Source organism: Lissotriton helveticus, chromosome 6 (genome assembly GCF_964261635.1).
Source record: "Lissotriton helveticus chromosome 6, aLisHel1.1, whole genome shotgun sequence".
In the NCBI taxonomy this organism is placed as follows: domain Eukaryota; kingdom Metazoa; phylum Chordata; class Amphibia; order Caudata; family Salamandridae; genus Lissotriton; species Lissotriton helveticus.
Genome location: NC_136067.1, coordinates 631,306,864 through 631,323,098, shown reverse-complemented (window position 1 = coordinate 631,323,098; position 16,235 = coordinate 631,306,864). Strand labels below are relative to the sequence as shown.

Below are 16,235 nucleotides of genomic sequence, written 5' to 3'. Positions count from 1 at the left end.
ATCTGATAGGAAATGAACTTGCTGTACCATCACTGACGTTGTTGACAAATAATCACACCCGTGCTGCAGTTTATATGCCAATGTTTGAATATCTCACAGCCGAGACAGCAGGACATATGTAGAATAAGATAACTGACTGAACAGTTGGATGCACAATACATGTGTTTCCCTACCAGCTCCAGCTTCTTATCAAATAAATCAGAAAGTGGTGATACATCTGAAATTATTGGGACTTAGGACAGCTATAACGGAGTTCACTCCAACAGTCACGGCAAAGTCATTCAGCAAAACACTTAAATACATATTAGGAGTCTAGGAAAGCTGTTTTTTCCACCTCCATCCATTCAAGAATCAATACAATCCATATTGCTTTATGTAGGGGCAATCCTTCAGGGTCTTGCTTTCTGCAAAAATCTTCTCCATCTGGCACATGAACACACTCAGGGAAATGAAAATTATGTGGTAAATGCTGGAGCAAAGTGGGCACATCGGCCACTTGAACAAAATTACCTTTGAACTCTCCTTGTTTTACCTCTACTTCGTCATCTTGAGGTGAACAAACAGTAAGCTTCTTCGAGGGAGGCACATCACTATTCTTGACAGGTGTTCATACTGCCAGAGCAATAATTTGCAGGATATCAGGCACAAAAAATCCCCTGCAATAACTTTAACCTCTTGCACTGCCTGTTCATCTGGAGAATCCCTTCTCCGTGTGATGCCGGTTTCTGGAGCTTATACATCGCCCCATTTAGCCGAGCTGCCCACTATGTCAGGAAATCAAAAGCATTTCCTGATAATATCTATGTTAATAGGATTCCAAGGTCACATGATACTGCCGTCATGGGTGATTCAGGCAGACGTTAACATTTCGCATGGAGCCCCCCCCCCCCAAAAAAAAACAGGAAATTAATGAGTTAAAGTCTGCTAAGGCTAGGCTCACATAGTGACTTCTTTTCCGATCCTTCCTCAAGCAGGGCCCGAAAACGGAACTTCAAATTGCAGATATAGAAGTGTAATTATAATAAACCTTTCACCCTACGTCCGCCACTAAAGCTAAAATCAAAAGGACGACATCTACATTACTAAAAGGAAAATAGGCCTTACCTTTAGCTGGATACACATGATATACGAACCCAGAGACCTTATTCCAGATCTCCCATTGAAAACTTATGATGTACAGTTACAGTAAATTCAGTGACATATAAATTACATTACCTGTTGAGTTTGCACTAACGTGTCAACAAATTGGCTTACTTCCTTTAAAAGTAGGCAAAGCAGAGGTTTTCTCAACAAATTGCACCGTCCCAGCATTACAAGACAATCCAGAATCGAATGTTGTGCCTGAAACTGATTAGAAATAACAATGTGATGGTTTGCATTACTTTTAATACCAATGCATCTTTATATATCTTAAGATCAATATAGGTTTGATTCGAGAGAAATGACTCGGGTAAGGAAATGGTAAGGACAATATTAATTTCTCTCAATGTCTGTAATGGGTTGGTGGGAATTTTTAGAAGTCTATTTTGCTGGTAGAACCTGTGACCTGTAATTAAAGCAGAAGAATAGAAGTACCCAGCGGCAACATTATAAAGGATTGCAATGATATTATATGTAAACCACATTCTACAAAGATGCTACTCAAGTACACATATACAGATATGCATACAAGAAATGTGCAACAGCATCCCGAAAGCAAAGCTGCTACATCTGTGTAAAGTTGACTCCACACATATAAAGTGGGAAAGTAGGTTTATTAGCAGGAAGCACAGGAGCAAGGTAGGATACAACCTACACAGGACTTCTTCCCCAGCAACTGTCTTCACAGAAGCCAGAGAAGGAATCCTGCTACAACACAGAATGTTAAAAGAAAACAATTCCAAGAATTACCTAAAGGGACAACATGACACATCTTCATCCTTGTAAAACAAAAAACAATAGAATCAGTAAACAAAATCTTGTAACCATTTAGGTTTAGAGCAAACACGTTTCTCACGCATTAGTATTGTTGAAGTCTTGATTAAGTGAAATACTGTCGTCAGATATGTTGGTAGATGAATCCATAACAACAGCATCATTAACATTCTCTGTGGGAACAAAACCTTCATTGGTGACACTTCCAGGAACAGAAATACTTTTAGAGCGCAACAAAACCACCATGATCCTCATTTTGAACAAGTTGGGATTCAGAAACACTATTAGAGGAATGTGCAGGATTAATGGAATCAGTACATAAGTCTCTCTTCCCCCTATAAATAGCAATCCTTTTCAAATTCCATACCTGCCCATCACTCAGAAGAACCGCATTTCGTAAAACCTTCTTAATCATTAAGGGATTTGAAAATTGAGATTCACCCTTGCAAACTCTCCAAGGTTTTTTAACTTTAACCCACATTCCAGCTTCAACATTCACAGTACCAGCAGCAAACTTATTATCAAAATTCCTTTTATAATGTAGATGTTTCTCAATGATATTATCTCTAACTTTATTTATGCATATGTCTAAACAACTTTTCTTATGCAACCAATTAGGATTATACTTAGTCCTAGCAATGCGACCTCTCATAATTGCAAAAGGTGACATCTTCAAGGTGTCATGAATATTGGTTCTGTAGGACAAAACGGCTTTGTGAATGCAAATTTCCCAATCTTCTTTCTTTAGATTGGCAATTTGAATAGCGTTCTTCAAGACTTTATTAAATCTCTCACACAACCCGTTTCCACTAGGATTGTACAATGAAGTGGTTTTATGGGTAATACCTGTTCTGTCAAAATAAGATTTAGCTGATTTTGACATGAATTGACCACCATTATCACTAATGATTTTAGTAGGAAGACTCTCTTCCATAAATACCTTGTCGATAAACTCTAAAACAGTGGATGAATCAACTCTATCTACAATGGCAATGCAAGGCCATCTTAAAAAAATATCAATAATAGAAATCACAAATTTATGATTGTCCCCAATAGGTCCCATAATATCAATTGCAACAGTATGCCATGGACCTTCAGGAACTATGGGTTCACACATATCAGGTTTTAAAGTGTTAAGAACCTTGTCAGAATTTGAGCAAACCACACACTCACGCACTATCCTTTCTGTCATAACATCGATACCCGGCCACCAGTACCATTGTTTTACATTTTGTTTAGTCTTGACTAAACCACAATGATCCTTATGACATAAACCTAGAATGGAAGTTCTTAAAGATAAAGGAGGAACAGCTTTGTCTCCACGAAAAATAGTATCATCAAAAACAGTGCGTTCATTTCTGACTTCCCAGAATGGTTTGAGATCAGACGATAACTTGCTTTTCTCCATCAATCCTTCACGAATAGATGAAATAACAGAGGCTAAAACTCTGTCTTTCACATATTCCTCACTCCATACCTTCTTTTCAACACAAAAAGGGTTCTCATCATGAATAAGGGCAATCTGAAAAGAATCCCACTCATTCACCTTACATTATTGCAAATCAGAAGGCATACGTGAAAGGAAATCAGCTATTACGTTGTTTTTTCCTGGAAAATATTCAATTTTGAGTATAAAATCTTGTAAACGCATAGTCATTCTGGCTATTCTAGCTGTGGCATTGTAAAGGTCATCAGTTGAAAGTTGTTTTGTAAGGGGTTTATGATCAGATCTAACCACACATTTTATGCCCCACACAAAACTCCGAAAATGTTCTAAAGCCCAGACTACAGCAAGTGTTTCCTTTTCAATAGCTGAAGACTTACTTTCAGGAACAGAAAGGGCCCTAGAAGCGAACGCAACAATACGTTCCTTGCCAAAACTATCAATTTGCGAAAGTACACCGCCTAAGCCTTTATTACTGGCATCAACAATAATCACAGCGTCGAGATCCAAATCAAAAGGAGATACCACTGGAGCATTTATGATGTCAGACTTGATGCCATTAAATTCATTCTCACAAATGGCAGACCACTCAAACTTGACATTATTTTTTAATAGTTGTCTTATATTAAAAACCTTGCTGGAAAAACCCTTAACGAATTTAGAATAAAATTCCACCATTCCTAGGAATGATCGAACATCATCCTTATTGGATGGAGACGGTGCTTCCTTTATAGCGTCAACTAATTTGGGTTTGGTAGACACACCATCAGAACATAATACATGACCAAGATGAGTCACAGATTTAACCCCAAAATGACACTGCGAAAATTCAATAATCAGTCCTTTGTTTTCCAGAATGCTCAAAACTTCTTCAAGAATAGAATTATGCTCAGATTTATCTTTTCCGTAAACTAAAATGTCATCCTGGAAAAATTTAACATTAGGATATTTACCAAAAAGCTGGTGCATAATACGTTGGAAAATACCAGCAGCGGAGGCTTATCCGAATGGCATTCTTTTAAACTGAAAACACCCCATCGGAGTGATGAATGCGGTAAGATGCTTACTGTCATCATCAAGTGAAATCTGATGATATGCAGCAGAAAGATCTAACGTCGAGAAAATGGAAGCACCTTTAACTGATGACATTTCAGAAATCTTAGGCAATGGAAATGTATCTATTACAATGTTTTCGTTCAAATGGCGGAGATCTACAGATAGACGAATTTTGCCATTCGAACGTCTGGCGATTACGACTGGGGAAATCCATTCGGAGGATTCTATTGTTTCAATTATATCTTCACTAACTAGTTTCTCCAATTCTTTCTCAACATCACGACGTACCAAAATGGGAATATTCCTGGCTTTAAAGGTCTTAGGGTTAGCATTGCTCTTCAAAACAATACGGTGAGAAAACCCTTGAAAACTACCAATCTTGCCACTGAAAACTTTCGGAAATCTTTTAAGCATAGAATCACCAATTGCCACACCATCGTTAGCAACCAAGACAGGTTCGGGACTATTGGGATTCAATATAATATCTAAATCCCTCTGATCTCTCTATCCGAGGGCAGAAGGACCATGTTTAGCAACGTAAAGTTTCCCAATGGAATCCCTGCCCTTAAATCTAAATTATATCATATTGATTTTTTCACCTGAAAATCCTTCAGGGGCAATGTCTGAAGTGTAGAAATCATCACCCAAATGATGTGCAAAATCAGAATTCCAAACTCCCTCATTGACTATAGTGTATGGAGAACCCGAATCAGCATAAATATTGATAGGAACTCCACCAACTAGCATATTACAAATAGGTTTTTTGAGAATGTTTTTCTTAAAAGAATAATTAAGATTGAAAATGTAAACTTTCTCAAGTGGTTTTTGGACACATTCATCTTCCATCGAGCAATGCATAACCTTTTTAATACATTAATCTTCAACGGAACAATGCGAAACTTTCTTAACAATATCTTCTTCATCACTAGAAGATAAATCACAAACCACTTTGACTTTTTACTTTTAGCCCTGTAGCAAGCTCTAGAATAATGCCCAATTAATCCACAATTAGAACATTTCTCCTTAATTTGTTCAGAAACAATTTTCTGATCAGAAGAAACCTTTTCATCAACTTTGATAGCTTTTGCACTGCGACCAGGGAGTTCGGCTTTTCTAACGATGGCTAAAACATCTTTAAGATCTGAATCTCCATTAATCCAAAGTCTATCTTCGATTGACGGATCTGAAGCATGCATAACTACCTGATCTCTTATAAACTGTTCTTGAAGATGATCAAATTTACAGTCCTCAGCTATCTTGTTCAGTTCAGCAACATACACATCAATAGTTTCTCCAGGTCGTTGTTTCCTGCGAAAAAATCTGTACCTAGTAATACCTATACACACTTTAGGAGAAAAATGATTATCAAAATCTTTTAAAATATCAATAAATACATTTGAATCACCACCACCAGCACTTTTTGACATTTCCTCAAACTTTTAAACCCCCAGCACCAAAGGAATGTAAAAATAGTTTTTTTTTTCTTTCTGGTTTCATTTTTTCTTCTTCGTCGATGGTATCAATAAAGTTTAAAAAGTAAGCTTTCCATTGAAGCCACTTCATACAAGGCTCTGTTCCAGAAGGCCAAAAGGCTTGTGGTGATTGAATAGTAGCGTTTTGGGTGGCCATGGTGAATTATAAAATCCAATAAGTCAGTAAGGAATATGAAATGAAACGCCTTCAATACTGTAAATATTTAGAAAAGGTAAAATGAGAATCTTACTTGATGCACAAAATGATGAAAAAGGAATGCCCTGCAAAATTCTTTAAACCGCTGAAATAAAATAACAAAATTAAATTGTTACAGTCCGAAGAAATTAAAAACTTTAAAGCGCTATAAAAATAATGTTTCTGAATGAAAGCACGGAGAAATGTTGATCGCGTTGTTGATCGCGTTGTAGATCGCGCTGTTATGGAGATCCAAAATGGCCGCTAGCGTTTTACGTCATGACGTCATGCCGTAACGTGCGTATTAAGTCAGAGTGATGTGCATCGCGTAAACACGCAGAGAGGAAGACAAGAATCGATGAGCGTGAGAATGCAGGAGGAGTCGCTCTCGCGATGCAGGTACCCGCTTCAATAGTTATTTTTAAAAGATGCACAACAAAATGATAGCGCTGAAATGAAGCCAAATAGCTAAATCGATCTGCCGAATAGCTAAATCGATCTGCGCATGGAGGTAGACAATGGAAAAGTTAAACTCCTAATGCGCTTAAAGAATGAAAGTCTTAGAGTAGGAATAAATATCAAAAGTTCTTTTACTCACAATAGGCTTCACAGAGGCAGCGGTAAAATCATGTTAAAATAGTCTCACGTCAGTTTCAACCGAAGATTATCTTCTTGATGAGATGAAGAAATGCTTTCTATTTTAAGATCAATAAAATTCTCCTTCCTTCGTAGAACTCTTCTTCCTTATATTTCTGGATAAAATAAATAATTCTTCAAGCTTTTAATTCTGGGTTCGTGGGTTTCCTAGTGCTTCTAAGACATCGTCGCCAAAATTGTAAAGTTGACTCCACACATATAAAGTGGGAAAGTAGGTTTATTAGCAGGAAGCACAGGGGCAAGGTAGGATATAACCTACACAGGACTTCTTCCCCAGCAACTGTCTTCACAGAAGCCAGAGAAGGAATCTTGCTACAACACAGAATGTTAAAAGAAAACAATTCCAAGAATTACTTAAAGGGACAACATGACAATCTGTAACAATATTTAAACGTGTTATTACCGACCTAGCTAAAGACTGACCAGGTGGAGAATATAGCCTTACAAATGTAAAGATTTTTGCTCTGTTTCATATATCTTATTTGCATTTCATTTTCCAATTCGGTCCTAATATCAACAAACCATGGCAAACAATAGGCTTCAGACCACCTCTTCAAATCAAATCAACTCAAATCAGGTGTTTGTTAAGCGCGACTACTCACCCGTAAGGATCTCAAGGCGCTGGGGGTGTGGGGGGTCCCAGGTTCCAGTCCATCAAGGAGGGGGTCTGTTGAAGAGCCAGGTTTTGAGGTTTCTTGAGAAGATGGGGAGCGATGTCATCTGTCTGAGGTGGAGTGGAAGGTCGTTCCAGGCTCTGGACGGGCGAAAGGAGAAGGAGCGGCCTCCCGATCTGGTTTTTCTGGTGCAGGGCATCACGGCGTAGGAGAGCTAGGCTGATCGTAGGGTTCTTTGGGGTGCGTGGAATTTGAGTCGGCTGTTCAGGTATGCTGGTCCGGTGTTGTAGAGGGCCTTGTTAGCAAGGGTTAGCATCTTGAAGGTGACTAGCTTCAATTTGGAGCCAGTGGAGTGTGCGCAGGTGCTGGGAGATGTGGCAGTGGCTTGGCAGGTTGAGGACCAGTCTTGCGGCGGCATTTTGGATGTTCTGTAGCTTGTGGGTGAGGTTTTTGTTTATTCCGGCATAGAGTGTGTTGCCATAGTCGAGCCTGCTGGTGACCAGGGCGTGAGTGACGGTCTTTCTGTGTTCAAGGGAAATCCATTTGAAGGTCGAACGCAGGAGGCGGAGGGTGTGGAAGCAGGAGGACGAGACAGAGTTGATCTGGCGGTCCATTTTGAGCTCCGAGTCCAGGATGATTCCCAGGTTGGGTGCGTGGTCCGTGGGAGTGGACAAGCTTCCGAGGGCAGGGGGCCACCAGGTGTCGTTCCAGGCGTCTGGGTATGGACCCATGATGAGTACTTCCGTTTTGTTGGTGTTTAGTTGGAGGCAGCTGTTTTTCATCCATTTGGTGACCGCTTCCATGCCTTCTCAAAAGTTGTGTCTGGTGGTGTTGGGTTCGTTGGATAGGGAGAGGACGAGTTGGGTGTGTTCTGCGTATGACACGATGTTGAATCCGTAGGCTCTGACGATGGGGGCGAGCAGAGCCATGTAGGCGTTGAAGAGCATAGGGCTGAGGGAGGACCCCTGGGGGACTCCGCAGGTGGTAGGTGTAGGGTCTGAGAGGAAAGGGGGGGGCAAGTCTGACCTGCTGCGTTCTGCCGGAGAGGAAGGAGCGGATTCAGTCCTGGGCCATGTCTTGGATACCTGCGTCGTGGAGTCTGTGTATTAGGGTGCGGTAAGAAACTGTGTCAAACTCTGCTGAGAGGTCGAGGAGGAGGAGGGCTGCGGTTCCCCTTTGTCCAGTAAGGTACGGATGTAGTCTGTTGCGGCAAGGAGGGCGGTTTCTGTGCTGTGTTTTTTTCTGAAGACGGATTGGGAGGAGTCGAGGATGTTGTGCTCTTCTATGAATGTGGCGAGTTGGCTATTGATGGCTTTCTCAATGACTTTCGCTGGGAATGGAAGCAGGGAGATGGGCCTGTAGTTTTTGAGGTCGGTAGGGGTCAGACGAGGGTTTCTTCAGGAGGGTGTTGATCTCAGCGTGTTTCCAGTCCTCAGGGAATGAGGGGGTTGCCAGGGAGCGGTTGATGGTGTGGCAGAGCATGGGTGTGATGTGTCGGCGGCTCTGTTGAAAATGTGGTGAGGGCAGGGGTCCGTGGGGGCCCCCAGAGTGGATTGACTTCATCGTCTTTAGTGTGCCTTCGGTGGAGAGGGCTGTCTAGTTGTCGATCGCTGGCTTCAGGGTGTCGGGTGGTTGGTGAGGGTTCAGTGTGTTGGTTGTCTTCGTCGAAGTTGTCGTAGATGCGCTTAATTTTGTGATAGAAAAAGGTGCTGAGTTTTGTCGCAGATGTCTTGAGAGGGAGGGATGTCGGTGAACTCGCTGGTGGGTTGGGCAAACTCCTTGATGATGTTGAAAAGTTTTTGTCTGTTGTGTGCATGAGTGGAGATTCTGTCTTCAATCGCTTTTTTCCTAGTTTTTCCGATGAGTTGGTGGTGGGCGTTGGTGGAGGCTCTGAAGTTGTAGTGGGCTTCTGTGGATTTGGTGTTCCTCCAGGCCTTTTCTAGGAGGAGGCAAGTGCGTCTGGACTCTCGAACTTCGGTGGTGAACTATCTGGCTTTTTTGGCGTGGGTGTTTGTTGTTTTTCTTGAGGGAGCTATGGTGTTGGAGTTGTCAGAGATCCATCTGTGCAGGGTTCAGGCTGTGGTGTTGACCTTGTCGTTTTCCATGATGGTTGGGGTGGAGTTGCTGAGTGATGAGGTTAGCTGGGCGTCGGCGATTCTGGCCCAGTTTCTTTGTGGGAGCAGGTGCTGGTGTCTGTGGATGGGGGGTGTTCTGAAGGTGAAGTGGACGCATCGAGAGTTAGTCCATGGGAGTTCTGTGGTGTGGCTGAAGGTGATGGAGTTGGAATTTCCTGTTGTGAAGAGGGGGTCGAGGGTGTGCCCTGCTGAGTGCGTGGGTTCGGTCACGATCTGGCGGAGTCCAATGTTGTGGAGGTTGTCCAGGAGGGATGTGGTGCTGGGGTCCAGTTGGTTGTCGAGGTGGAAGTTGAAGTCTTCCAGTAGGGTGTAGTTGGTGGATGCGATGGCATGCAGGGAGATGATGTGGGTGATGGAGTTGGCGAAACGTCTTCAGGGTCCAGGGGGTCTGTAGATGAGGGTTCCTCGCAGGGTGGAGGTAGGGCTGGCCAGTATCTTGAAGTGAAGGTGTTCCATCAGGTCTGTGGGCTCGTTGGGGAGTGTGCTCAGGCAGAGGGTGGATTTGTGGACGATGGCGATTCCTCCTCCAGGGCGGGCGGGGCGGTCCTTCCTGGCGATCTAGTATCCTTGGGGAATGGCGGTGGCGATATCCGGTCCCGAGGTTGTATTGGTCTAGGGTTCGGTAAAGAATGCAACGTCCGGGGTAGTGCCGTCGAGGAGGTCCCAGATTTTGGTGGCGTGTTTGAGGAGGGATCGGACATTGTGGAGGCGGCATTGCAGGGTCTTTGGTTTGGTTGTGTTCTTGCGGGCGGATTGCGCTGGGCCAGTGGTCTTGCCGGTGCTGCAGGTTGGCCGGCAGCGGTGACAGCTGAGGGGAGCTGGATTGGGCCGGCCGCACTGGTGGTGCTGGGGTGGAAGGGGCCGTGGGGGCAGCAGCGGTGGGGAAAAACAGGCTTAAAAGGCAAAAGGAAAAAGGCGAAGAGAGAGAGAAAAGTGCAAATAAGGCAGAAAAAGTGCATGAAAGAGTGGAGGAAAGACACCGAGGACACAGGAGAGTGAAAGGGGGAAATTGAGATGAGGGCAAAAAACAAGTGAAAAACGGAGGAAAGACACAGAAGGAGGGTGAAGAGGGGAGCTTGAAATGACGGAAAAACAACAGAAAATGGAGGTTAAGACCCAGAAGGAGAGTGAAGGGGGAGATAGAAGTGAGGGAAAAAAACGAGTAAAAAAAGAGAGAAAAAGCAGAGCAAGAGAATGGAGACAGAGGTCCAATAGACCACCAGGGATGAGGCGCAGGGAAACCTGCGGGTGGAGGGGGGTCTCAAACCAACACTCGAGAGTGCAGGGGCTCGAGGAAGGCCTCACTTAATGGTGGAGCTGCGAGGGAGGCAGAGCAATTTCACTGACAATGAGTCAGTGGTCTTGCTCCTCTTCAAGACGTGTAAGAAATAAGGAAAGGAGGGAACATAGGGAAGAATGGGCAAATAGCAGATTCACACAAAACAGGCATCTTGTACTTGAGATTATCCATGAACAATGGTCATAACGTCTGCAGAGCGTATGGATCTGAGAGCAGTATCCAGGTAATTCTCGGATCCAGTCACAGTTTGTCTTTTTAAACTTTGCAGTAAAGAAACACAGTGCATAAGTGAGTTGGTGCTGATATTTATTTACCTGATATACTTCCTCTGCTCACTTAAAGTAATTATTTATAGTTTTCTTAGGTTAGGCTTTTGCTGTGATAACTTGGCAGTAACGTGTATCCTTTTCAATCCTGTATCCCGAATTTAACCATGCTAATCCGAGAGGCCAGTCTTCACAAAAATTAGGCTATTATTTTCTGTTTCTCTTTCCGCCTACCCTTTTTCCCAGGAAAAGCCTAGCCTTTACGGGAGTCACCTAGAGTTCTGGAGTTATGGTTTCTCTGAGCAGAGAACTGAAAAACTATCGGAATCTTTACCTGTTCTTAAACCTCTTCTTATCAAACGGGGTTCCTTACTCAATAAAAATAGAGACCTGCTCATTCTTTTATATGATTAAAATACAAATGTTGACAACAATGTGTCAATATTTTATGAAAAAAATGTTTAAGGCAAATAATAGACAACATAGAAATAGGAGAAAACATAGTAGGAACAGGCATCTTTTTTATAGAATGTCAATTAACTCGCTATGGTCAGAGGAAAGGGGACCAATTTGTAACTAAATATTAGTCTCTTTTTTAATATGTTCAAGGAAACATTTAAGTATTTGTAACAAAACTAGTGAATCAAATGAAAGTTAATTTTTTTTTTTTCTTGTGGAGTTTTATATCGCGCGAACTAAACCGGAAGGTATCAGTGCGCTTTACATGAGCAGCAGTTACGTTACAGACTGACACATTAATTTTTTTTGTTAGGCATGGGGAGATTCAGTGATTTGCCCAGAATCAGAGAATGTTGAGAGTCGCTGCCGAGACTCGAACCCGGTTCCCCAGCTCCAAGGTCGACGCCCTAGCAGTTAGGCTACATTCTCTTCACAGTACCCGATCTTCAGCAGCACTTTTTTTGTGGTGGTTATTTACCTCTAAACTCCTCATTGCATAATCTCCTCAAGGAACAAAACCGGAACTGGAACATTTTACAATAGCTCTCCTTTGCCAACCGGTGGTGCCAAGGCTCCAAGTTGACTCAAACACCTCCTCGAATGTTACATCCTGAAGTCATATCAGACACCACTCGGATCTCTGATGCCAGTCCCCTTTGTCTGTACTCTTTTTTTGTGATCCAATGTGCTCCCTTCTGAATATTTTGTGTCCGTTTAATCAGTAAATGCAGTTGTACGAATCCTATTTTAAGCTCACTTTTGGTTTCTCGCCATGCGGATGCCTTTACCATTCAGTGAATCTGAGCAATCAATCACAGGCTCCGTTTAGTCCGGGTCTTATCTCCACAGATTTTGTGGATGCAAGGTAGGACCTTCAACGGACAGAGTAGGCTAGTGAGTCGGTGCCTGGAAAATATTAAATAGGTGAGGAATCTACAGGTAGAAGCATCCATTAGACCCTTAAGTGGCAACAAAGGCACTTTGGATTACCTGAAAACGTACTCCTGCAATACCCATTCATGTACTCTCACATGCATTACTGAATCTACCCCGAAAAGGCCACCTCACTGTTAGTAAAATTGCAATTGCAAAGAGGGCTAAGTCCTTCATATGTGTACTAAATATACATGAATAGTCACTGGGGAAAAAAACGTAATTAATTTTTTTGATGCTTTGGGGCTAATTCAAAAATGGGGGTCAGCGTGTGAATGAGATCACTCCAGTAAAACGATTCTATGTACTCTGAGATGTCTTTGTGAATAGGACCCTAAATATCTTACTTCAGTGTTACATAAAATTAAATCATAATTTTTTAACATAACGTAGATACAAATCTATTTAAAGAACCTCTGATTTATCAATATTTATTATACCCTGAGATACAAATGAATATTAACCTCTTCAAACATGCACACAATAAAAATTCTGCTGCATTACCATATAAAGGAATTTGCATACATAAGGTGAATATCACTAGATTGTGAACTTTTTGTATGGGATATTCTGACGTTATATAGCTAAAATCGTTGTACACTTGATGCAAACAAAAGGGGCAGTAACTGCCACCCACGTCCAGGGTCTTTTTTCAAAACTGTATTAAAAATCTTCACAATTCAAAAACAAATACCCAAGATACAGTATGTAAACTGTCTTCATTCAGGATTTACTAGTAAAAATAAAAAAAATCTAAAAAATCAAAATTACTTTTCGCCATTCGACGCTATAAAAACAATGGGATTCTTAAGTGATGTGAGTGTGGCACCAAATGCAAAGAAAAAGTTTAGGTGCAGTATTATTTATGTTGGTCAAATCACTGTCATATGTGGCAGTTTTTTTTTCCGTAGCACATATGTTACATACAAGCAAGTGTGGATTGTATGCCATCATAAAAGCCCTAACTCTTTAGAGTGTGTGGGGGGCAGACTTAGGGCTTCGAAAACTAACATTCCGAATGGCAATGCTAACAGTGTGTGCATGATTGCCACATTATTTTCAGAGCTGCATGGTGACATTAATCGCAATAACACAAACTTTTACACTCTCTAAATGCTGCAGAGCTAATCATGAAAAGGTGGTTACTGATATTAAAGGTCGCTAATGGCTGGACCTCAAGTATATGAATTCCTGGCCTTTGGAGAAGTACGTTAAAGATTTTATTCCACAACTGCAAACATGTTTTCCTCCAGAGTTCCCATCCAGCTCAGCCGCTAGTTTGCCTCGCTTGGAGTCTCTTGTCTCTTTCCTCAGCGATGGTAAGACGAATGCTCTTGCCACAGGGGAGGGAGATCCAGGGCTGGTTACCCTTGCCAATCACAAAAATGTTTGAAAGTCTGGTGGCAAAGGTATTGCCATTAGTATCCTTCACGTGAACAACATCGAATGAGCCAGGATGCCTCTCTCGGTTGGTGAGGATACCAATTCGCCCCAAGTTAGCACCACCAATCACCATACACAGGTTACCGGTGTCAAACTTGATGAAGTCTGTGACTTAGCCAGTTTTCAGATCAATCTGCACAGTGTCATTCAACTTGATGAGAGGGTCAGGGTACCGGATGGTGCGGGCATCGTGAGTTACCAGATAGGGAATTCACTTGGTCCCAACAAAGATCTTCCTCACCTTGCGCAGTTTGTACTTAGCTTCCTCAGCTGTATTACGGTGAACTGCGAAACGCCCCTTAGTGTCATATACTTGACGGAAGTGTTCTCCAGTCTTCTGGCTAATGACATCCATAAACCCAGCTGGGTAAGTGATGTCAGTGCGGACCTTGCCGTCAATCCGGATGAACCGCTGCATGCAAATCTTTTTGACTTCATCTCCAGTTAAGGCATACTTCAGTCGGTTCCTGAGAAAGATAATCAAGGGCAGGCACTCCCTTAATTTGTGGGGACCAGTTGGCAGACGGGGAGCAAAAACACCCCTCAGTTTATTAAGCATCCAGTGCTTAGGAGTGGAAACGCGCTTCAAATGGTCCTTGGGTCCTCGAGCCATGGCTGCGTCTACAGGGAAAAGTACAGCAAACATTTGAAATAATAGACACAATGCAGAAGAGTACTAACAGCCACTAAAGACGTGGAATATGTTCCCAGATGCGCCAAAAGTCTTGTACGTTATATATCCTTGCAGTCTGCCAATAGAGAATACGATCACTTTACTGCTAAACCGAGCCCTAACAATGTATACAACAAAGAAACCACTAGTGTAAAAATATATGGGGTGGACTGTGGAAGAGCGATAATGGATAAAGATTAGTATAAAGTGTGTAAAATAAAATCTGCTACTTTTTTTTTCACACACAGAATGTAAAGTTTGTTTAGTAAACTAAAACCATAACAATTTTGCCACATAGCTCAATTACTAATTAAAAAAGATTTAAAATCGTTTAGCAAAAAAACCATAACAAATCCCATAGTATATTACCAAATTTACATAGTGTTTTTTATTGTGCTATTTCACAACTCTTATACATCAAAATAAAGTTAAAAAGCATAAATTAAAAATTTCAATTATACGGCGATAAACTAATTAAATGGGTTTCTGACCAGGTATGATTTTTCTTATTTAGTTAAGTTCATAAGTCTCTGAATCCAAGGTCTACCAGTTAACCAATCAGTGTTCTTATAGAGATTTACGTGCTATTACTACCAGGTAAATGAATCAGCCGATGGTAGACTCCATTTCTTAAGGAGGTGGTCCAACAATCCGGTTTGCAATTGGTGTTTAGCCTCCAAGGAGAAAGCTCCTAACTGCTTAATCGCGGCTGCAATTCCGCCGCGGTGGGGTGGTGCAGCGCAGTGGGCAGGGCCGCGTAGGCCAACGGATGTGCGCAGCACTACGAAGGTAGTGCCCGTGACGGCCGTTGGCCGACAGAAGCACACAAGGGGTTAATGGGCCTTAGATTTCACGGTCCGTTTGTGCACTCGGATGAATTTGATCAATTTGCAGTTCATTTGGGGGTCAGAAGGAACTAGCCCTTTCGTTATGGCATATCTGCATGCCCGTGTTCCTCGGTCAAGAAAGGCTTTTCTAAGTAAAGTGACTAGAGCGGTGTGCAGTGTCTGGCAAATGCATATCAAATGGATGAGATCGTCTTTTTGACTGCAGCAGAGGCCACACAAAGTCAGTACCAGACGTTTATGGATGTGTATAATTTGCCCATTGTTTTGTTCATTAGCCCAAATTCCAAATGCACTTGCGCCGGCGAAGCAGACCGTTTCTACAACCTATAGTAACGCTAGATTCACTTTATTTCAGTTTAACATACTACACTGAACATTTATGAATCCATTGACGATTTCTAAAAAGTCTACTTAAGGCACAAGTAGCCAGGGGCCTTATTTATGAGGCCTTGCGTCACTTTTACACCGCTGGTGCGTCACTTTTGTGACACACCGGGGGCGTAAAAAATGCACCATGTTGCGCCCGATTTACAAAGGCATCTAGGCAGATGCGTCACTTTGTAAACCCCTGCACCACATTATACTTGAGCCAGGTATAATGTATGCAGGGTGGGCGTTCCCCCGCAAGTAAGGGTTGCAGGAGTGGGGCAGTGAAATCTATAAGATTTCACTGCACCACTTCTAGGATGCCAATTCTTTAAAACCTTACGCCTGCCTCATGGCAGGCATAAGGGTGACGCAGGCCCTTTCATATGGGGTTTACCCCATGTGAAAGGACACATTGCTGGAGTTGCATCTGTTTTCAGACACCACCCAGCGATGCCC

The 16,235-nt window shown here is 42.3% G+C and overlaps 1 protein-coding gene across 6 annotated transcripts in view; it reads right to left on the bottom strand.

The window, feature by feature from the left end:
- The window catches only part of MEI4 (meiotic double-stranded break formation protein 4), a 675,270-nt gene that overhangs the window by 550,534 nt on the left and 108,501 nt on the right, over positions 1–16,235 (bottom strand). For 5 of the 6 annotated variants that reach the window (XR_013596137.1, XR_013596136.1, XR_013596138.1 and 2 more), the window contains exon 4: positions 1,216–1,347. Coding sequence is in view for 3 of the 6 variants with exons in the window: in XM_078648096.1 (XP_078504222.1) it covers positions 1,216–1,347 (132 nt within the window). In the remaining 3 variants the exon portion in view is untranslated. Of the gene's footprint in view, positions 1–1,215; positions 1,348–13,656; positions 14,511–16,235 lie in introns of those variants that run through there. The other variant, XM_078648097.1, reaches the window with a different exon arrangement.